The sequence below is a fragment of the Gigantopelta aegis genome, chromosome 6 (assembly GCF_016097555.1).
Source record: "Gigantopelta aegis isolate Gae_Host chromosome 6, Gae_host_genome, whole genome shotgun sequence".
In the NCBI taxonomy this organism is placed as follows: domain Eukaryota; kingdom Metazoa; phylum Mollusca; class Gastropoda; order Neomphalida; family Peltospiridae; genus Gigantopelta; species Gigantopelta aegis.
Window position 1 is genome coordinate 46,502,368 of NC_054704.1, and position 24,316 is coordinate 46,526,683.

The 24,316-nt window shown below is 33.5% G+C and overlaps 1 protein-coding gene across 1 annotated transcript in view; it reads left to right on the forward strand.

The window, feature by feature from the left end:
* Positions 1–1,899: 1,899 nt before the first annotated feature.
* LOC121375288 (probable ATP-dependent RNA helicase DDX43) overlaps positions 1,900–24,316 on the forward strand; it is a 47,455-nt gene continuing 25,038 nt past the window's right edge. The window contains exons 1-10 of the mRNA XM_041502663.1: positions 1,900–2,078; positions 6,302–6,357; positions 7,167–7,275; positions 9,908–9,931; positions 14,641–14,671; positions 15,170–15,204; positions 18,127–18,216; positions 22,343–22,435; positions 23,545–23,634; positions 24,182–24,280. Of these exons, the coding sequence (XP_041358597.1) occupies positions 1,925–2,078; positions 6,302–6,357; positions 7,167–7,275; positions 9,908–9,931; positions 14,641–14,671; positions 15,170–15,204; positions 18,127–18,216; positions 22,343–22,435; positions 23,545–23,634; positions 24,182–24,280 (781 nt within the window). The 5' untranslated portion in view covers positions 1,900–1,924. The remainder of the gene's footprint in view (positions 2,079–6,301; positions 6,358–7,166; positions 7,276–9,907; positions 9,932–14,640; positions 14,672–15,169; positions 15,205–18,126; positions 18,217–22,342; positions 22,436–23,544; positions 23,635–24,181; positions 24,281–24,316) is intronic.

The window sequence follows — 24,316 nt, forward strand, 5'->3', positions numbered from 1 at the left end:
ATAATTTCTAAATTTATTTCTTTCATCGTGTTTTCGGCAAATCTAATACGCCTATCTCTTTGATAAATTCAACTTACAAGCTACAAATAATTGACAAATAAATCAGTTACTGATAGGCCTACTATTAAAAGTTATTTTAATACGTGCCGAGATTACCGAAATCCGAAGTGAATTACGGTAACTTCGGAGTTCAGTATAGCTGGGAACCCAACAAAATATGGTCTAGGATCGATCCCCGTCGGTGGACCCATTGGACTATTTCTCCATCCAGCCAGTGCTCCACAACTGGTGTAACAAAGGCCGTGGTATACTGCATATAAAAGATCCCTTGCTGCTAATCGAAAAGAGTAGCCCATGAAGTGGCGACAGCAAAAGATAAAATGACACACTTTCGTATCAATACCCCATGTTCCAGCATCATATTTTGTAAAGCTTGGAGACACGAACGTGAGTCTGTAAAAATAATATATTTGGATTCCACAGCCTATCTGGCACTGTTATTCCCGTTTGGTCAGTAATTGTTCAACTAATCAAAATTATAATTTGTATCCCTTCGTTCCCACCCTTTTATTTTTGAGTAGATGTGTCGTGTTGTTAAATATAGAAAAGCGAACTAAACGTCATACAATCTACATACAATGGATAATTCACATTTATCGACTGGTAATTTCTTAAGTTCTAAGTGGTATAAATAAATCGGACTTTTGGAAACAATATATACATGTACGTGCAAGAGGGAGAGGGTACAAAACCACCTGTGGGTATATGCATATTTGTACAATTATTTATCATAAATAACTACTAAGTAATCGATTCCACACGTAAAACAAGCTTCCTGTCTTAATATGTCGTAAGAGATATGAAATAAGCAAATCCACAAAACCAAGGTTAGGTCAGGCATGAGATAGATGAGTTGCACAAAGACAGCAAACTTGTCAGTATCAGTCTGGATTAGCATTATATATATATATATATCAACTATATATATATATGTATCAAATAAATATGCCCAGTTCCAATAAAACTTTTTTTTTTTTAACCAGTGAATTAAATTATTTGGTTGTAAATATAAATTTACATAGAGTATAATGTTTATTTTTTAAAGCAAAAGTTAGTACACTGTAAATGCGGTTGACAAGTAGTTGCCATCGTGCAACTTTAAGATTGCAACTTGAAGCATTTGACAGTGATTCATAAGAAGTATAAGAACCTTATTTAATTATAGAATTTAGACTGTACACCAAATTACCCCCCCCCCCCCCCACACACACACACCATCCGAAGAGAAGGACCGAGACAGAGGAATGAAAGTAAGAGAGAGAGAGGCAGACATATTGACAGACAGAAAAAGAGAGAAGAAATGCTATACTTAGAGAATGCTGTTCTTTGTATCTGCCGCCGCTATTACTTAGGCTACCCTATATATATATTTTTTATTGTTATTATTCTTTTTAATTATTCATGGAATGGAATGGAAAATTGTTTAACATGCACATCCAGAGCAAGCTCTTGTAGCGCACGCCTGTCCTGGGCACAAGTACTGTCCTCAGCCGGTTCTTCCGTCCAGGACAGGAAGGGGTTGGGGTGGGTGAAGGAGAGACCGCCTGCACTGGCAGGTGCAAGGGAGCACCAGCAGACCAAACTTGATGAAGGAAGTTTGGCGCAATTCTGATGGTCGTTCTAAAGAATAAAAGGTATAAGAGCTACGTATAGTTTGGATTTTAGTAGGCCGAGAGTTCATTAATCATACCAAACCAACCTTCTTATAAACGCCTTGTGGCAACATCATTAGGTACAACTAGACGATAAATATTTAGCATCTCTGCTTTAGGCATGTTTTGACGTATTGCACCCAAAATTGCTCGATATCTTTATATCTTATTAAATCCCACGTGAAGTTAAAATAAATTGTTTGTCGTTAGTAATGACAAGTTTTAGGGGTGGTTTATCAGGTCGAGGGGGTGGAAGTCCCCAAAAGCAAAATTCAGAAAGTTCAAACTGGCGTTCACATGAAGACGACAATGGAGGGAATTCTACATGTCTGTATATCGAGCAAAAAGATGTTGGTAGAATCATTGGTAAAAATCATTTGATTCATTGATGTTAAAGTTGTTTCACTTTCAGTTTAACATTATGCCAAGAAGACAACCAAATATTTAGACCTACGACTCGTAGGTGGTAGGGATGGTGACTGGATTAGGGACTGGTGCTAATACACGCCATTTGAATTTCCCCGCCCATTAGGAACTAAGACACTTGTCAGTTTAAATCAGCAGTGTAGCCTCCTCATTTTATAACATTGTTGTCACTGAAAATAAAATACAAACACAATAACATATTTTACTAGCCATCATAAACAAAACAAAACAAACCACCTTCCAAAATATAAACACATTAAAAACATACCTACACTAGTTCATCAAGATTAACCGGCATGAGCCAAGAAAGCACTTTATGACAAATTACAAAAATTAAGTCCTTGAGTACCAATGTTAACAGACAACATTTCTGGAAAACGAATATAACAATTACAGTGTTTTACAATAGTGTTATAAACTGAGAAAATTAATTGTTATAATGGTAAAGATGTTTGGTTAAAAATATAAGATGCATTCAGAGTTTGAATAAATGGACAGAACCATACACATGTACCATTTGCTTTGTTGTTTATTGCACGTTTATTGTACATAAAAATATAAATCTTACGCACTATAAACAAGTGCTTTTAAATAACATGGAAATATAACTGGTATATGGTTCTGTATCTATTACATACCACCTTTCTATATTATGATTAACAAAAGTTGACTTAAATAACACAACTTACTTCGTCTGGAAAGGTGGTTGAATTTTATAGAATTGACGGAGTGCAGAGCATCATGGCTAAGGATTTGATGTCATTCCTGGGCTAGGGACATTACGTCATTCAGGCGACCGGCCTCGGTGGCGTCATGGTTAGGCCATCGGTCAACAGGCTGGTAGGTACTGCGTTAGGATCCCAGTTGAGGCATGGGATTTTTAATCCAGATACCGACTCCAAAGCCTGAGTGAGTGCTCCGCAAGGCTCAATGGGTAGGTGTAAACCACTTGCACCAACCAGTTTTCCATAACTGGTTCAACAAAGGTCATGGTTTGTGCTATCCTGTCTGTGGGAATGGCAAATAAAAGATCCCTTGCTGCTAATCAGAAAGAGTAGCCCATGAAGTGGTGACAGCGGGTTTCCTCTCAAAATCTGTGTGGTCCTTAACCATATATCTGACACCATATAACAGTAAATAAAATGTGTTGAGTGTGTTGTTAAATAAAACATTTCTTTTTTTCTTTTTCATTCAGGTGAACACGTATTACGCATGTGAGATTTTGTATCACACATATATTCAATAAAATATTCTTTATTAGCACACTAATTTGTCATTATAACTCTAGTAAGATTAAATGGGTATGCATCTATAAACAGACATCCAGAAATTTTTTTATGTTATTTTTGACAAGTATCTGTGACAATCATGACATCAATGACTAGAGAGCAATACAGCTGAGGACAAACAAAAATAAGTTTTAAAATAAAGTTTTCTTTCAAATTACAGTTTTAGAAAATCATAGAAAACAAAATCGAGAAATGTGCCAAGTTTATGAGTGGGGTAAATTCAGTCTTGTTTGAAATCTTTGCTTGTTTTCACCTATTTTTTTTAAATATTTCTATGTATCAGACAGAGATTTGTATACTTTTCCCACACAAAAGTCAATGATGTCAGAAATCTTAAAATTTATGTACTTCTGCTTGCAGTCAACATATTTATCAAAACAGGTCCCTCACCAAAATAGGCTAATGGATGATAATGTTGATAAAAGACCCTTTTTGTTTTTAATTTTTTACATTTATTTGTATTTGGTAATATTAATCCAATATATCTGTTGTGAAACTGATTTGACCAATCAGTTTGAGAGAATATGTATCATATTGACTTGTCATTTCTAGTCTGAATCGGACACAGAGAATGGGTGAATTGTTTCTATCTGAATTGGGTCCACCTTATACTTTGGTTATTTCGTATCATAGTTATTTCATACCATTACAAAATGTCATTTCATACCTTTGTTAAAAGCCAATTCATACCATAATCATTTTGTACCATGTTTTTTTCATACCATGGCATCACTGAAAGTCATTTTGTACTTACTATGTAACATAATAATAAAATTTATCTTGTCATCATGTCTTGTCAATATAAGATAAGCCTATTTTCCGATAAAAGGCCTAAAAATAAATTCATTGCACCCATCCATTACCTGGACATTGCTAACTGACTAGTTAAACTATAGATGGTATGAAATGATTTTGATACAAAATGACTCAATCATACAAAATGATTTTGGTACGAAATGACTGTGGTATGAAATGATCAGGTGGTATGGTGAAAAATGGATGGTACAAAATGAGGGCAAGTCACTTCTCTCTCAAACTTTGAGAATGCAAACTTCAAAACAAACTATGCAAAAAGAAGTTATATTAACCCAATATTATTTTATAATTTCAACATCTAAATTTGCTTGTTAAATTTATTCATAAGGAGAAAATCTGTGTGCAACTAATCTCCTATAAATAATGTGTAATCCGTGAAAACGTAATACACATTAAAAATAAATACCTAAAAAAATATTGGAAATATATTTGTAATTAATACCCAGACAAATATTGGAAATATATTCGTAATTAATACCCAGACAAATATAGGAAATATATTCGTAATTAATACCCAGACAAATATTGGAAATATATTCGTTATTAATACCCAGACAAATATTGGAAATATATTTGAAATTAATACCCAGACAAATATTGGAAATATATTCGTAATTAATACCCAGACAAATATAGGAAATATATTTGTCTACTGTTCGAATGATTAATAGATTTGCAGCTAAAGATGTATATTTTGGTGAACTGGTCAGTGTATTTTAAAAATAACTTTCTTCAAGCCTATAAAGTCTGTTTTAATAATGATTTCAATATTAATATATTTTGAAAGCAAGCCCTAGTGTGGGATAATAATGCTTTTCATTGTCATATAGATTTACAGATAGTATACCTGGTAAATGTAATTTAGTATTGTAACAAAATTATGATAAAGAACACGGGACCTCATATCCGTTGAACTAGTAAAATTGTTTTTACTAAGTAACTCTTTGAAGCAAAATATCAGTGTTTAATCGGTCATATAGGTATGGGTCACGAAAACGGTATTTGTCGGATCATGTAACAGTATTTTATTAGTGCAAAATAAGCAGCTTATGAACAAGTTTTCACCGAGTTAATTAAATTTTAATTCAACAACAAAAATTTATGTATATATGAAATAATAGAATTACACAAAATCATGCTTTAACAGTCAGTAACACATTTTAATTTTAGCGCCTATTTCTGAGGCATGATTCTGTCAAAATGTCACTTTGAACTCTCAGATACTTAACACTGAATTAGTATCTATGAATGGGTGTTCTTCAAGTTTTTCACCATTCATCTGCGACTGTGTACAATGCAAGTGATCACCGATTTTACAATGCAACATCGATTTTGCCTTGTGTTATTGACATGGTGAAGTCAAACTGGTTAAAGCGAAAGTTTTGCCTGCGCATGTAAGCCGTGGACTATAGATGATCATAATGCTTGCATCTTAACAGTTGTTAGGTATTTAAACCAAAAGCTATTGGGTACAGTTTTGATTAAGATATTACTGATAACTGTTCTGTTTTATGATCTAGCTACTGACTTTCACGTTTTGACGAAAACTATAATTTGAAAATCATAGAACTGAAAGTATGTTACACATTATCATGTGACATAATTCATCATTACAATGCTTACCGAAAAAAGTTTCCTATTGGTTCTGATCATCACAGGGCATGGGATCAGATCAAAAAGATATTCCCATATAATTTAAAATCATGAAGACTAACAAATGCCTCCATTTATTTCTTGTGGAAAAATATTTTAGTTTTTTTTTTAATGTCTCAACACACCAACTTATGTGCAGGGTGTTCATTATCTTTGAAAATAGAAAGTTTGAGAAAAAGTAGGCGGCTCTATTTACTGAAGGTAGAAAAATGTATAGCTGTATACATGAAATATCGACTGCAGTACTGGCAATAATAGCCACCAATAATTGCCGCCTGTTGCCAACTAATGAACACAAGTGTTTGTTAAAATAATGTGTCGGTGATGAACTATGTGCAGTGTTTGTTTAGCGTTGGATACCCATTAGTCATCAATTTTAATTTTTCTATATATTTGATTTTGCAGGCAAAGGTGGTTCAAAAATTAGGGATCTACAGAATGAAAGTGGCGCTAATATAAAGGTACATGGATATAACATGATTCCTTGTTAAATACTTAACAAGTCTTATCAAATTTAATGAGTGGATGGTATGTTTTTTAAAAGTGCTATTTTTTTTTTATTACCATGCTAGTAATTGTTTTAACATGGCTAATTCTATGTATGTAGTTATAGATTTTTAATTTTAATTGCATATTTACAGGCCTTGCAAAATTGCTGCCAGTCCTATTGAGAAAGAGTGATTTTTAAAAATTAACAAATATGGTGTTTCCATTTTTTTCCACCACATTTGGGATTCTTTCACAACAGGTCTGTTCAGTGAGTGCTGCTTTTGGCCTCTTTGGAAAATACTCAACCCTAAGAGCTTAGTGGAGATCCCAGGTTTCTAGTGTATAACCTAGACATGAATGTGTCAAGATCTCCAGCCTGGAGGACAAGTCAAAGTAGAGACTGTAAAATGTTTAGAATGATTTGTGGCGGCATGTAGCTTGATGCTCAGTTTGAGTAGGATCGATTCCTATCTGTGGGCGCATTGAGCTATTTCCCGTTCCAGCCACTACTGATATATCAAAGCTTGTGGCATGTACTATCCTGTCTATGGGATGGTACATATAAAAGATCCTTTACTATATATCAGAATTACCAAATGTTTGACATCCAATAGCCGATGATATTTAATAAATCAATGTCGTCTAGCAGTGTCGTTAAATAAAAAAGAAACTTTAAACTTTAAAATGATTAATTTTGACAAAAGCCAGTTCAGTATGTTTATCAGTTTCGCTTAGTGTTTTTGTTTGTCAAAACTGATTACATTTAATTGTATTTTTACAGATATACAGCAGAGATGTTCAGCGAGGGGAACAAGTGAAAGTTGAGATCACAGGGGATCAAGACTGTCAAATGAGAGCAAAAGACTTGATTGATAATATTACTGAGAACAGTAAGTATGAATTTGGAAATTCTGTAATCTTCTGTACAAGTTAGGTTACATTAACAAAACCAGCAGTGGGATGCAGTGTTCTCGCTGGGTGAAAATTAAAAGGGGGGGGGGGGGGGCAGTGTCCTGCCTCTCCAACCCCCTGCCCCTCCAACCCTCAAAAAACATATAGCAACATTTGAAAGTTTGGTTACTCATTAGTCTGCGCAACACAAAAGTTTGCACATGTTAATTACGTTACATTACGTCTTGAAACAAGTGTTGGGTATGTTTGTAAATAAACAAACAACGTTAATTTAATTCATAAAACAATTGTTAAAACAACACATCTTGATTGTGAATATATATGTATAAAACTGATAGATAACAATTTGATTGAAAAAAAACCCCTCTGAATTAATGCACTATAAGTATACTTTTACCAGCTTCGATCAGCTTTGTGTTTTTGTATCACCTGTCAACATGACATTGTGTCTCTCACCGCTGTAATTATCAACCTTGTATATCAACTTACACAAATTTACATAGAAGCTTCAACACATACCTTATTGTAATTTATGAATCCATAAATGAAATAAATGTTTTATTTTATCTGTTAACATAAACATCTAAGCATACTTTGAATTTCCCTCTGAGTGACACAACATAACCAATGTGACTGATTAGTCTATAACGCTTACAGCATGGCCTATTTTTAGCTATAGTCTGTTTCATAATATCATTGATTGTTCTATATTTCTAACGAACACTGTATGTGCTCATTTACACAGTTGATAACAGACAACTTTTATTGAATAATGATCATATATTTTGACATAGGCTTTTTTTGTGTATTGTAATTTTGTGTTATCCAAACTAAGAAGCATGGAACACCATTTATATTTATTTTATTTGCATAATCTAAATTAAATTGAAGCAAACTGTAATAGGAAGTGTTTATTATCTAGAACTTAAATTGAAACAAACTGTAATAGGAAGTGTTTATTGTCTAGAACTTATGAAAAGTTAGATTCAGTACCGGATTGTTGTTTTTGTGAACAGTAGTGACATAAGTAGTTATTTTAATGTTAGCTGCGCAGAGTTATCAGGACTTGAAACGGCCTGTGGCCAGGTTGCCAAATGCGACCAATGTCCCATTTGGGTGACTTAAATATTAAAAAAATAATGGCGTTACTCGCCCAAATAATATTATTTGGGTGATCTTCTTTCTATAATATATGAGTTACTATTAATAATTATATGACATATATTTATTCCACATTAAAATCTTCCTTGTGAGTCGCAAAATTGAATGTATTGGCTTACCGTAATTTGCTGACATTCATTTATCAAAACATTGATGTTGTAGACTGAATGCAGTCATTCTGATCCAGTTCATAACCATTCAGAATATCTCAGCCAAATATGCGATCAAATCCGAACATTCGTCGTGTTCCGATTTCTGGTTGTTTTTTAAAAATCTTGTTTTAATTGACTATTTAATTTGGTTTCTATTGAACTGACTAATGAAATGAATTGTTACTATTTTCGGAGTAAAATCACGATCATGATGTCCTCTGCTGGGTGGAATTTTCTTAAAAGAACATCAAGAAGCAAAGGAAAAAAAAGCAAGCTTACCAAAGAATTTGAATTTGTTATTCAGTTCTGTCTAATGCAAATAAAGTTAGGTTCTGTTAGGATAAGGAGAACCTTACCCCACTCCGTGTTTATTGTTCCATTGTACTGTAGCGGTGAAACAAATATTTTTAAAGAATGATTTTAATGTTAAAATATAACACAAATGCTTAGATGTGCAGACTAAGGTGCCACCAGTGTATATGTTTGTGTGTTAGCCAACTCTGGATATCTGGTTTAAAAAAGGTTGGTGTGATGTATACCAGTAATGCTGTGTTAATTAGTAGTTGTGAACTGGGGTGGGGGGTGAACCCTGTGTGTTGGCTAACTCTCTGTGGATATCTGGTACAAAAAAGGTTGGTATACTGTGGTAATTAATAGTTGTGAAGAGCGTTCATTTGTCAACACAACTTGTGAACTGGGGTAATTTTCTGTGTCAGTCTTCACAACTCATGGAAAAAATGGCCGAACAAACACAAATAATTTGTGCCACTATGAGTTGGGGTGTGTGAGAGTGGAGTGACAGTGCAGATTCTCTGTAAATCGCCTGAACGTTCTCCAGAGGAGGGACGGACGTAGCCCAGTGGTAAAGCGCTTGCTTGATGCACAGTTGGTTTGGGATTGATCTCCGTCGATGGGCCCACTGGGCTATTTCTTGTTCCAGCCAGTGTACCACCACTGGTATATCAACGTCTGTGGTATATACTACCCTGTCTGTGGGATGGTACATATAAAAGATCCCTTGCTACGAATGCAAAAAATGTAGCGGGTTTCATCAATGTTCTCTGGTGTTGTCATTAAACAAAACAAACTATAGAGTATTTGTATTTAATAACTGGTGAATTGTAACTAAAACTGAATTAGACAGCTCAAACATTTATAGCAATATTTTATGTAGACAATGACTGTATAATTAAAATGTTGATCTGATCGTATAACTTTAAATAATATCTTATTTATAACTTTATTTTAATTATTATAATAACAGACTGAAATTGAATGATCTTTTCCATCTTTTCAGGTGATGGTTTTGGTGATGAAGGAGGTATGTATGTATATTTTTTTTATTGATATACAGTGGAACCTCGTTAGTCCGGACTCCAGTAGTATATATGTATGTATGTATGTATGTATGTATGTATGTATGTATGTATGTATGTATGTATGTATGTATATATATATGTGTATAATGTATATAGTTTAGCTATATTTTTTATGCTATCTTTATATAAAAAAACATAACTGAAACTAAAAGCATCATGTTTTTATTTTCTAAGATTAAATTGACAGACCCTAGATTTTTAAACAGTACTGCATACTATTCACTATTAGCCATTTTGGATAATTAAAATTGGCAGGGGTTCAAAAATTAAAAAAAAAATTACTTGCCACAGGGCAAGTGCCAATCAGATATTCACTTGCCCCATATATTTTTCCACTTGCCCATACTTCTTAAGGTAACCAATTGTGTTACTCCTATTTAATTTAATACAGTGCTTAAAGGCATATTGTCACAGACCACTGACCTATTTACTGGTCTAACAAAGTATTACCTGAACAAACATTATTTGATTTGTCCCTAAATGTACTTTACTCAACCATTTTCATAACCACCATACTCCATTAATGAATGATATTTTGTAAAAAAAATTGAATTATGGCAATGGTCCATAATTCAAAAACTAAAATTACCGAGTGGGTTGACATGGATTTCACTCCATCATGGTTCAGTTCAGGTGATGCAATATCTAGCTTTGGTTTCCAACAATTAATGTATTTTTTATTTATTATCCATTTTAAGAGAAATAAGGTCCTTAAATCCGTGACAGTATGCCTTTAATAGTGTAATAATCTTGAAAGTAATTGGTTTAATTGCACAAATAAAGAATTTTGCCAATAGGTTACACCACTTACCTAGGAAGTACTAAATATATATGTCTCTCTTCTCTATTTGTTGATTTAAACTTTATTTTTTAAATAGTGTCCATTTGTTGATTTAAACTTTGTTATTTGTTTGGTAGTGTCCACTTGTTCATCTAAATATAATTATTGTGTTGATGTATGCCTTAGTGACCACTTGTATGGACGTAGATGTTGTGAGATCCCTTTCCACTCGTGAGCCATTCTTTTATGGCTGGCATTGGTTCAAAAATGTTTAGGGATTTTGGTCCATGCATCATTATTGTGTGTATATTATTTAACATTTTGTGCCTCAATACACTTCTCTGGGGTGTTTTTACCCTGTTAATAACTGAAAAAAGTCTCTCGCAAACAGCCGTGGCTGGGCTCAAAGTAAACATGAGCTCTGTTACTTTTCAAATATTTTTAAATAGTGCAGGCTTGGTAAACAACAGCCTCCCTGGGCTTACATCGATTGCAGCCTTGTATTTTTAACTTCTTGAGCATAATTTATTTGTTAAAAACTATTAATAAAGCAGAACAAAAATCATGTATGCTTAGAGGGCATCGCACCATCATGATTATGACGTAGGGCTAATGAAATATAACTTTACCTTACCTGTTCATTTTACACGAACGTAGATTTACATTTGTAAAGTACTAAAAAACCATTAAGTATGTTCTGCTACAAGGTTTATTATATCTAAACTAAAATGTCTTGCAACTTTTATAAGAATACAGTTCATAATATTTAGGCTCTATTCAAGTGAACTCAGAAATTATAAACTTACTTTAGGCCCCGTTTATTTGCAAAGAGCAGATTCCGGAACCACGTTAACGTCTAATTTAATTTGAATATGACAAATTTATAAACTGTATCCCACCTCATTTACCATGTTTGCAAGGATTAAACATTATGATTGCACACACAAGGCATGTATACTTTATTTTTATATAAGCTGTAAGTTTTACCGAGATTTGTAACAAAATTTTAAAAAGTTTTTAGGTGTTACATTAGTCACTTGTCATCGGGCATATGAAGTTAACATAATTACTTGCCTGGCATGAAAATTCCACTTGGCACGGGCGTCGGGCGATGGCATTTTTGAACCCCTGATTGGACATAATTTGTTGGATTGTATTGTTTGGATTATCCATTTCTGTATATATCTGAAGTGTTTCTGATCATTCTAGTACAGTGAAACCTCTCAAAATCGGACCCTCTGTAAACCGGAATTCCCTAAAAACCGGACGTTTTTCTATGGTCCCTTTTTAAAACTCTGTGCAGAAGAGAACCTTGATAATCCAGATACCTCTTAAAACTGGAGTTTTTACATGGACCAGAGGGTGTCCGGTTTAGAGGAGTTTTAGTGTATTATGAAATGCATTGTTGTTATTTTTATAAACACACATATCTGAGAAGTAATGGTTATGGAGATGAGCTCTAGTCTATTTTTAGAGGATATTTCCCTGTTTTAATGTCACAGATCCTTGTAACTTTATATAGATATTTTACATGTTTGCAGATAACCAAATTTAGTGTCCATTTTCACAAGTTGAAACTAGGGTCTGTGACTTAACTAAAGTTTAGTTTTTATGTTTTAGAAAAGTTGTAAACTCAACTGATTTCAATGTTCATGTATTTATAAAGACAAGTTACAATTATTGAATTTCATGATACTTTCTTTATTGATATTAACTTATTTCTGGGTTTTAAGAACTTATCAATATGAACTAATTAAAATGACCAAATATACCCACATAAGGTACAGGTATGTTGTCAGACATGAAACTTTACTCATTATAATTTATCATATAATATCTTACATTTTCAGTGCAATCAAAGTATGTGATATTTTTCAGATCATATACTTTAAGAATTTGGTAACTTTGCAAATTAGATGTAAATTAGTCGAGGTCTCGGCACTAGGTTTATGGACATTTAAGCAAACCTACTTGGGTGGCACTCCATGATTGACGTATGCATTCATAGTCATCAAATAAAAACATTTCAATGGCAATTTGACACTGAAAGCTGTCCAGCATTCAGAAAACAAAAAACGTTAGGCATAACTTTATTTTGATGTAAGGACATCCAAAATGACATCATTCGAGTTTGACGTCATTTCCATTCAAAAATACACTGCACCACATATTCTTATGTCATTTGAATATCAAGTAATGGCAGACTGGAATTAAAGTTGCGTGTACAGTTTACAAAAACATGTTGTATTAAGCTTGAGCTATTATTACCCTCATGTATTTCGGTATAGTCAATATCATATATTAGGAATACAAAATGTATTATGCTCGCCAGAGGCTCGCATAACACAATTTTTATTCCTAACACAAACCTTGAAATAAAAAAAATTGGTGTACCTGACACAATGTCCTGCACCAATCAATTTGTGCCTGACATAAAAGAAATTGTACCTGTCACAAAACATTGTAAATAAAAATGAAATAAATTATGTTTTATGTTGTTAACAGTTTAATAATTGATATATTTAATTACTAAATAACCAATGCAGCAATTAAGGCAATAGTCACCAAATGATGACATTTATTATTGTTATGTACTTACTAGTCTGTGATGCATTAATATAAGTCCTCTGGTAAAGCTGTATCCTAACCAGCCGTGAGCTACATGAGCGATTATTTTAGAAATCATGGATTTCAATTGCCGTATTCTAACCGCACGCGTGCGACACGACAGATAAATGTGTTGCGTCATGCGCATACAGTTAGGATGCAGCAATGGAAATCAATGATTTCTAAAATAATCGCTCGCGGCCGGTTAGAATAGGTCTTAAGAAACACATGAAACTGTCGTCACTATCACTTTGTGTTGAACTTTCAGATTCATGATGATCTAACTCAGACTCGTCCATTTTTTTCAATGTCATCAGTGTCTTGTTTGTGGTAATATTCTATATTTTTGGTTGCCGAGTGACCTTTAACATTTGACACACGCAGATTTGTGGACCCTTTGATCTATGCGTCCGAAAAATCGTGATTATACTGCATTTCTTTTTTTAAAAATTTGCAGAGCGAGCACGTCACAAGTGTAACGTCGTCTTTTGGTGTTTTCTTCAAACTGTAGCCACAAAGAGGCATTTGTTTTAACTAAATCCTCCTTTTGCAATTTTAGTTCAGTGCTAGATTTTAAGATACTACTCTGCGGGATATTCGTTTGGGAATTTTTGGGGAACCATTTAATCAGCGGCTGCCCTCCGTGGATACTGGGAACAGGGACAGTTGATTTGTCATTACCGGTACCTGTCTGTTCTTTTACAGCAAAAACTGAAGTTATTTTGTTCAACATCCTTTAATTGTTAACCACGAGGCAATTTGAATTGCAAACTTTAAACGAAAACGCCACAGGAAGTATACGCTAAGTACGAAAGGTCAATTACTAATATGCGTGACATCACTTTTTACAATGTCAGTTCCCGCAAAATCGAGACTATGAAAAATCCTACTAAACAGGTACGCGGACTGTAGATGAACTTCGTGTTGGACTGTCAAGTGCCCCGCGAACCGGTGCGAATCCCACTGGTACACATTTGTGTTTTTTCATGCGTAATCAATTTTTTTTTTAATCGGTGCATTAAGTGTATTCGACTCCAAAACAGCCGGCTTTTACTACAATGCGAGTTTCGGACATGGTGACTGGCGCAATCGACATTGTTACTGACAAGTTACAAATTTGTACTGGACAATGACCGTGACCGGCCGATAACGAAAAACACTCTGGTAATAACCTCTATTTATCAGCGTAGTTATGTGGTAATTAAATTTTATTTCAACTTGTCAGGGAGTATTTATTTTAAATAGTTTTTGTTGTTTTTATAGGTTCCAATTACAGGAATGGAGATGAAAACAGGTGGGTATTATTTTATATACAGGTAAAACTACTTGAGCTTCATCTTATCTCAAGAGACAATATTCATTCATAAATTATCTAATTTTACACAAAGTAGCCTGAATTAGGCAGCCAACTATCTTAAGAGTTGCTTGTCTTACATTAATTGCCTTTATGCACAGCCGATCTATGATTTATCTCCGTCGGTGGGCCCATTGTGAAAATTTAACTTATGTACAGGTATACCATTTATAAATGTCCTTTCTGCATAGGCAAAATGTAGCGGGTTTCCTCTGATGACTTTGTGTTAGAATGACCAATTGCTTGACATCCAATAACCGATGATTAATTAATCAATGTGCTTCAGTGGTGTCGTTAAACAAAACAAATCTGGGATTTTTCCTACTCAAAATAAATGCATATTAATTTTTTAAAGCTATTGACTATGGAATGTTTATATGGAAGGGTTTTTAATCATTACATGCACCGTGAGGTAACTGAACATACTTTTTGTTTCAGAAGTGGAGGCGACTTTGGCAGGCGTGGTGGCAGAGGTTAGTGGTTTTGTTTACATTGGTTCAAATACATACAATATAAACTGGATCAGACAAAGTAACATTAAATACATATTTAGCTTTAAAGCGATAAGACATTGCATTGTTAAATGGTGCTTGGTCTGTTACATATTTTATTGACATGAATCTACCATATATTTCCGTGTATTAGCCAACTCCATGGATAAACCAACCCCTTAGGTTAACCCTAAATATCTATTGCAAAATTATAGGTCCCCTATATAAGGCGAATTTGCTTTTGTCAAATAATAGACATGGATTAATTTGTAAAAATAAATTGCTGACAAATGCATTAAAAAAAAAATCAACCAATGATTTTGGTAAAAATATCGCAAATGACCTGGGACTTCAGTTGGGTTAAAGTTCTTTTATTCAGGAATCGCCTGATGGGATGTCAAGATTCCTAAGTCATAAAAACATATTCACACACAACAACCCGACTGTGGGTCAGGTCGTTTGAATAATGATGCTGGTTGTATTAATTGTGCAGAACTCGATGAATATAACAACTTGCAATGCAGAAAAGCACCTCTGTCTTGCTTGAATGTTTAAAAGTCTTTGACTCTAGAGAACACCAAGTGACCAGATAAACAATAGGTGGGCTTGTTACTGAACTGACTACCTGTCCTGGGCCCCGTTCCATGATGTGATCTTAGGGCTAAAATCGCCCTTAGTAAAAATTGGTAGCCCCATAACGTATATAAGAAAAAGAAAACAGAGAGAGAAAAGCAAAATCATTTATTTTTATTTAAACGTTTTAGGGTGGGTTTTTATAAATCGTAAGCATTTAGGCCTACTGTGAAATATACTCTTATTAAAACTACATGATAGCACCTAATGAACAATAAAGTTTTTAGTTCTTAATCATTAAACAGAATCTGGGGGAAATATTAAAAACTACAACATTAATATGTGACAGAATGAAGTGTCTCATATGTGTCATTATATGTATGGAGCAAAAATAAATAAATAATAATAATACTCCCTACCTACCTAAACTACTGGTCGGAAATGAACAACACAGATATTTGTAAGAATGGCCTCAAAGGAGGGGGTAAATAAGGTATGAAAAACAAATCTAGTTACCACCACAAAATAAAAACCCCGACCTATTCTACCTACAGTAACTTGTTTGGTACGATTCCAGAAACACACAATAGTGTTTTATTATTATTATTAAATTTGTTTAGGCCTAATCTCAAATGAAGGCTTACACAGTAGTATTGAAACATGTCATACGGTTTTCACGTGTAGAACTGTTTACTAATCGTACCATTCTGAAGATTGATATTGCATATTTTAATACTTAAAATGGCTGTAACTATCTTCAATAGGTGTTATTTTGAAGAATCTTTAACAAAACTTGCCTTTATTCCCAAACATTAGCGTTTTTTATTGATGACAATAAACTTGGATATGCCGTAAGCAAATTATCCCAGACAGGGGATCGCCATGTGTGGATTTGCATAGGTAGCCTAGAAGGAAATAAACTGCGATAGAGTTATGGTTTAGTTTAGACTTCAGCTAGCAGCAAATAGTCTTGATCATACAAGGCGTTAGTTATAAGTAGGCGTCAAAACAACGGGCCATGTTGTTGATTGTCATAAAATGACTACAAGTACGAATAGATAATCCATGAACCAAAATTCCATGACTTTCCATGACCCGTACGAACCCTGTATATCTGGCCACTGAATTACATCAAATCATTTTTATTAGTCTGCTGTGTTAAAAAAATCCTACAACTGGCAAATATACTCCTTTATTTTACTAAATCATATTGTGCAGCCACCACCTGTGAGACAGACGCGGAGAGCAATTAACAGTTAAGACGACTCGTGGCAGCAGAGAGCGCACACATAAAAGGTGGAATTTCACACTGATGAATTAAATGTCTTGTTGGTTGTGGAGTGACTGGATATGCCAAAACCTTTGGTAGCCCGGCGGACTACAGGGGTTAGACAACTGGTAGTCCGAGTGAGAAATCGGTAGCCAAAATATCCCAGGCTACCCCTAAGGTCGAGCCCTGTGCACCACAACTGGTCAAAATCTGTAGTATGTGCTTTCCTGTCTGTGTGTTAGGAAAAATGTAGCAGGTTTCCTCTGATGACTTCGTGTCAGAATGACCAAATGTTTGACATCCAATTGCCGATGATTAATTCATCAATGTGCTCCAGTGGTGTCGTTAAAACAAAACAAACTTAAAACTGAGTTGAGAGTGAATACAACTGAAGCTGACAATACCAGAGACACAGGAAAACAATAGAAACCAAAATCAGAGACAGCTTTATACCATTAGAAGTAGAAAGAATAAATTATAGCTAAACTGTTTTAAAATTATAGTGTATGTGAAATGCAATGTAAAATATCAAAATGTAACAGAAAAATCAACCTTCTCTGAGGGTATTCGAACTACAGACTAAGAGTCACAAAGACTTGTGATATACGAGAGTCCAGCGCTCTACCTATTGAGCTAATAGGGAAATTACCACTCGCTGCTGTCAGTAGGAGCACTTTATACCAACACTACTACAATTCTGTCTAGCTGTAGTCTGTGTAGGCCCATTTCGATAGTAATGTCAGGGGCATGTTCAGAAAGGCGAGCGCTCGCAGTCATTTGTTTTTGTGATGTAATCTTACCTATAATGCATTATAGCATTATATGTATTGTTACAGTTTAGTATTCACTGACGTTACACATAAGGAAGAAAACCATTCACCATTACAGCCTTCTTCAGTCTTCCACTCGATGACATGGCTTTTATTATTGAATTGGCAGCAGTCACTTCGTCATTGTGTAGAAAGCAAATGTCAACTGTCTTATTTTATTTTTTAAATCTCATAAGGTTGTGGTACTGACTTATGATGCGTAATGACTGATTGCTGTTTCATGTATTTCAGGTGGAGGTGGTGGAAGATCGTGTTACAAGTGTGGGGAAGAAGGTCACATATCAAGAGACTGTACAAAAGAAGGATATAACAATGACCGAGGTTAGCTGGAGTTTTAGGTGTTCACAAAATCACAATGGATTAATTAAAGTTCATTTAACAATCAATTCACCAAAAATTATTTTAAAATTTACATGATTAACAAGTCATTAATTTGTTGCTAGAGTGAATAAAACAGAATTAATTAAAATTTGTAGAAAGATTTGTTAAAGGGACACACCCTAGTTACGGCTAGTTGTTAACCATTACGGCGTTGTTTTTCGCTATTAAACCCATTTTTTTCACAAATACAATTGCACTTTACTTACCGTTTATTATTTAGAATATACATTTCCATTCACCTGAAGTGTTTTTTGGTAATCCTGGTAATCCTGGTGTTTGTAATACCACAAAATGCATTTTTCGTATTTCTGAAAAACGGGACGCACGTTTGAGAAAAAAACGTTGAGCAGACAAGGTCTAATCTATTTTTAGACGGGATATTTCCATTTCAATGTCACAGACGTTGGTATACCACGTGACCGTTATCATTTTGGTTCGGTTTGTTTTCTCGTGCACGGTTCGCGCAATCAACATCCGATTTGTTGTTGTTCATTTGTGAGGTTTTTCTTCACAGTTCGTGAACATTTTCAGTAACAATAAAGTTCAGACAAGTAAGTATCTCAATACAAAACGTTACAAACCCTTAAAACCAATAATTTTGCTAAGTCCTACGATATCTGGAGAGGGGATACAACCAGGACAGAACAGTTGGAACATGTCCAGGAGAGGTGAAAAGAACGCACCCCAAGTCTGTGAAATTTGTCGTGACGTAGGCATTGTTGTGCTTCGAGCGACATCTACTGGTGACATCAGAATACAAACTTTCAAAATTATTTCAAGCAATTGGGACATGGGGATTCCCATGGTATTTATCGATATAAAACCTGCTTTTTCACTCCATTTGATAAAAACGTGATCTAAGTGTGTTACAGGTTTGTAGATTAACCAAATTATAATTTATTTTCACTGGATGGAACTAGGGTGTGCGGCTTTAAAATACAAGTTTCCAGTTGATTGATAATATTTTGGTTAAATGTATCACTTGTTTCTTCACATATATTTACTAGAGCTAACCTAGAATTTTAAAAATCAAGTGTACTAGTACTAAGTAATGTGCATCAATTGTTTCTTCACATATATTTACTAGAGCTAACCTAGAATTTTAAAAATCAAGTGTACTAGTACTAAGTAATGTGCATCAATTGTTTCTTCACATATATTTACTAGAGCTAACCTAGAATTTAAAAAATCAAGTGTACTAGTACTAAGTAATGTGCATCAATTGTTTCTTCACATATATTTACTAGAGCTAACCTAGAATTTAAAAAATCAAGTGTACTAGTACTAAGTAATGTGCATCAATTGTTTCTTCACATATATTTACTAGAGCTAACCTAGAATTTTAAAAATCAAGTGTACTAGTACTAAGTAATGTGCATCAATTGTTTCTTCACATATATTTACTAGAGCTAACCTAGAATTTAAAAAATCAAGTGTACTAGTACTAAGTAATGTGCATCAATTGTTTCTTCACATATATTTACTAGAGCTAACCTAGAATTTAAAAATCAAGTGTACTAGTACTAAGTAATGTGCATCAATTGTTTCTTCACATATATTTACTAGAGCTAACCTAGAATTTAAAAAATCAAGTGTACTAGTACTAAGTAATGTGCATCAATTGTTTCTTCACATATATTTACTAGAGCTAACCTAGAATTTAAAAAATCAAGTGTACTAGTACTAAGTAATGTGCATCACTTGTTTCTTCACATATATTTACTAGAGCTAACCTAGAATTTAAAAAATCAAGTGTACTAGTACTAAGTAATGTGCATCACTTGTTTCTTCACATATATTTACTAGAGCTAACCTAGAATTTAAAAAATCAAGTGTACTAGTACTAAGTAATGTGCATCAATTGTTTCTTCACATATATTTACTAGAGCTAACCTAGAATTTAAAAAATCAAGTGTACTAGTACTAAGTAATGTGCATCAATTGTTTCTTCACATATATTTACTAGAGCTAACCTAGAATTTAAAAAATCAAGTGTACTAGTACTAAGTAATGTGCATCAATTGTTTCTTCACATATATTTACTAGAGCTAACCTAGAATTTTAAAAATCAAGTGTACTAGTACTAAGTAATGTGCATCAATTGTTTCTTCACATATATTTACTAGAGCTAACCTAGAATTTAAAAAATCAAGTGTACTAGTACTAAGTAATGTGCATCAATTGTTTCTTCACATATATTTACTAGAGCTAACCTAGAATTTTAAAAATCAAGTGTACTAGTACTAAGTAATGTGCATCAATTGTTTCTTCACATATATTTACTAGAGCTAACCTAGAATTTTAAAAATCAAGTGTACTAGTACTAAGTAATGTGCATCAATTGTTTCTTCACATATATTTACTAGAGCTAACCTAGAATTTAAAAAATCAAGTGTACTAGTACTAAGTAATGTGCATCAATTGTTTCTTCGCACAGGACTTCTAGAATGTTTATAAATTTCACTAGCCATGGGATCAGTAATTTAAGAAATTTACTAGCCACTATTAAAAATCCACTAGTCCTACTTTACTTTAAGTAAATAAAAAATTTCTAATTAATAGTAATAATCGGATATGTCACCTAAAGAGGGAGATGACGCTTAAACACACTTAAAATTGGGTGTGTGTTGGAGTTAGTTTGTTACAGGATATTCATATTTAAAAAATAAGACTAAAATACAGCATTTGACAACATTTGTTTTCACTAGCCGTTTGGCATGGTAATATTAGTTGTTTACTAGCCCAACATTGAATATCGTTAGCCATGGGAGTGGGGCTACCATAATCTAGAAGCCCTGCTTCACATATATATGTACATTATAAAGCTAACGTAGAATTTAAAAAATCATGTGTACCAATACTAACTTTGATGTCATTTGCATTTATGTTTTACAATAAGTTACATTGGAGATTATTCCAATAATTTTGTGTTTTTCAAATTGACCAAGAATTCATATTTTAGATGTTAGATATTTTAGAATTCACATGATCGGGAAGGTGGAAAATACTACTAGCAACTAATTTATATTACTGTAAATACAGCAGACGACTTAAATCAGCATGCTCTATATTGTTTGCATTACTTTCACAGTCACTTTGCTTGCCCACACAAATGTAGAAATTTACTATACAGATAAACTTCTTGTATTATTTGATTATGGAATGTCTGGGAATTTTGTTATATTATAAAGATATTTTTTTATTTTTTTTTAATATTTATTCCAATCCCTCATTTACATGACAGACAACTCATGCTGCAGACAAAACATGAGTCGTGGACAGCACCAGTACACAACATAATTATTAGATTTTAAGTAAACTTTCATATTAATATATGTAAACTATACAAATTATGTAAACAAAACAAGACAAATAATAACACTATGGATTATAAATGTAATCTGTCAGTATAGGTTATAGAAGAGGGATTAAATACGAGAATCAAAATAATACGTATAAATAAATAAATAATGAAAAAATAAATAAGAAAATTTAAAGAATATAGTAATAATAATAAAATAAATAAAATAATAAAAATAAAATAATAAATAAACAGTAATAATAATAATAAAAAAAAGAAAAAGAAAAAAAAGAAGAAATAAAACAGAAAGGACTTTGACACTCACACACTCACTCACTCACATATGCATGTACGCAAACATACAAATGTAGTTACTGCTAAAAAAAACCCTTTATATTTCATATATGTGGTAATTTAAGAAATATTATTAATTTCCTATGCAGTCTTACAAAGTTCTTGAGATACTGCGATCCTATTTTACTAACATTTATGTTTTAACTTATGAACTGTTGGTGGTGGGGGAAAAAAGGGTGTAACAAACTTATAAATAAATAAATAAATAACCGAATACATAAATTATCAAGTTATGTTTTCAAAAAGAGAATGGTACATGGACCACTTAGTAAAGAATTTATTGATACTGTTAATGAAGTGTATATGTTTTTCTACAATGTATCTTTGTTTAATTTCACATTTAAAATGTTTAATTATCATAAAGATAATATAATAATAATAATATTAAGATTCTTGTTTGCTGTATTTCAGGTGGGGGAGGTGGAGGAAGAGCGTGTTACAAGTGTGGGGAAGAGGGTCACATCTCACGTGACTGTACTAAAGGAAGCAGCAGTGATGACCGAGGTTAGTGTCAGCTTATTTTGTCACCTGCTTCTTGGCACTGTTTAAACAGAACTAACTCCACTTTTTCTCACATACCATGATCATGATTATTGATATGTTATGAACTCCAATTGAAAATACACCAGACAGATTTATAGTAAGTGTAAGAATATGAGGAGAAAAATAATACATTTAACTGATGTTTATATGCCCGTCTGTGATGGGTCATATTATGGTATGGTGTCTGTCCATCCGTCCGCCGTCCATCTGTTAACTTTTTGTTATCCGGACCATATCTTGCATACAGGACCATCAAACCTCACATGTAGGAACAACTTGGGATGGTGGTGTCTCACATACTAGATCAAATATATCAAATAATTTGTCTGTATTCATATAATTAGAATTGAATCATACCTGTAACATATTCTTAATATCTATGGTTTTCCATCAAACTCCTGACGGGCGTGTCATGTACCTCATCAGGACTCTTGTTCTATAACTGGATGTATTCTTTTTGGCAGTAAATAACTAAAATATTATGCAAGGGTTTGGGTTGTTGTGTGTTTTGTAGCAACCTCACTAAATAACAATAACAAATAAAATTGGACTGTGCTTGTAGTGGAGTTGAGTATATTTTGAATGCTGGTTGAAACCTAAATAATACAATGTGTTCACTAAGACCAATTATTGCCTACCGTATTTCAGTCTGAAGCTCATCCACAGCACTACATACCATGTTACGAGTTAGCAAAACGGTCATGTTACTTTTCTTTTCTTTTTTCTTTTTTTTCGACGACACTAAAACACATTGATTTATTAATCATCAGCTATTGGATGTCACACATCGGGTAATTCTGACATTGTCTTAGAGAGGAAACCTGCTACATTTTTCCATTAGTAGCAAGATATCTTTTATATGCATCATCCCACAGACAAGATAACTCATATCACGGCCTTTGATGCATCAGTCATGGTGCATTGGCTCGAAAAATAAATTACCTAATGAGTTCATCAATGGGGATCGATCCCTGACCAACCGTGCATCAGATGAGAGCTTTACCACTGAGCCATGTCACGCTCCCTGCTACACTTTTCTACATGATCAAAGTGCATTTTTATGTTTCTAGGTGGAGGTGGAGGAAGTCGATCATGCTACAAGTGTGGAGAGGAAGGACACATTTCACGCAACTGTTCAGGAAATGGTCCAAAACAAACAGGTGAGAAAATAAATACACGCCTAACCTTAGAACCTCATGATAATGTTCAAATTTATTTCCAGCAAATTCCCTTGTTTGAGGTGCCAGTAGCACAGGACAGTTTATGTATTATCAAATTTCAAAGAAATCTTTCTGGAAAAATTATATCTATATTCTCTTAGCAACAGTATATTACGGTTGACTGTTGATATCTGCAAGACAGTGTATAATGTACAGAAATAAACTTTTAATCTTTTGTTTTACTACATGGTAAACTTTAGTTTTGAGAATATTATTTCATCACTAGAATTAAATAAATATGATAACAGAATACACATGTGAAACCCTATTGTTGTATTTTGAAACCCTGTATTGTGGATGAGTGTGCAGTTTTATATCTACCCTGCTGAGTATTTTAATCCAGTAACTGTTGAGCAATTAGTGTAACCTATCCTATTTGGTTGCAATAGTAGATGTACATATTTTATATGGACAGATTAGAAATTTAGGTTTTATGAACACTAATAATACCCTACATTTTCTGATATAATTTTCTTCATTTAAAAAGATGATTTTACGCAATCTTCAAGAACTGGTGGCTTTGGGAGAGGGCGTGGTTTTGGTGCCAAAAGTTCCAATGAAACTTCCAATGGGTCCTCTGATACAGGTTGGTAGTCTTTTTGTTGAGCGATCTCACAACAGT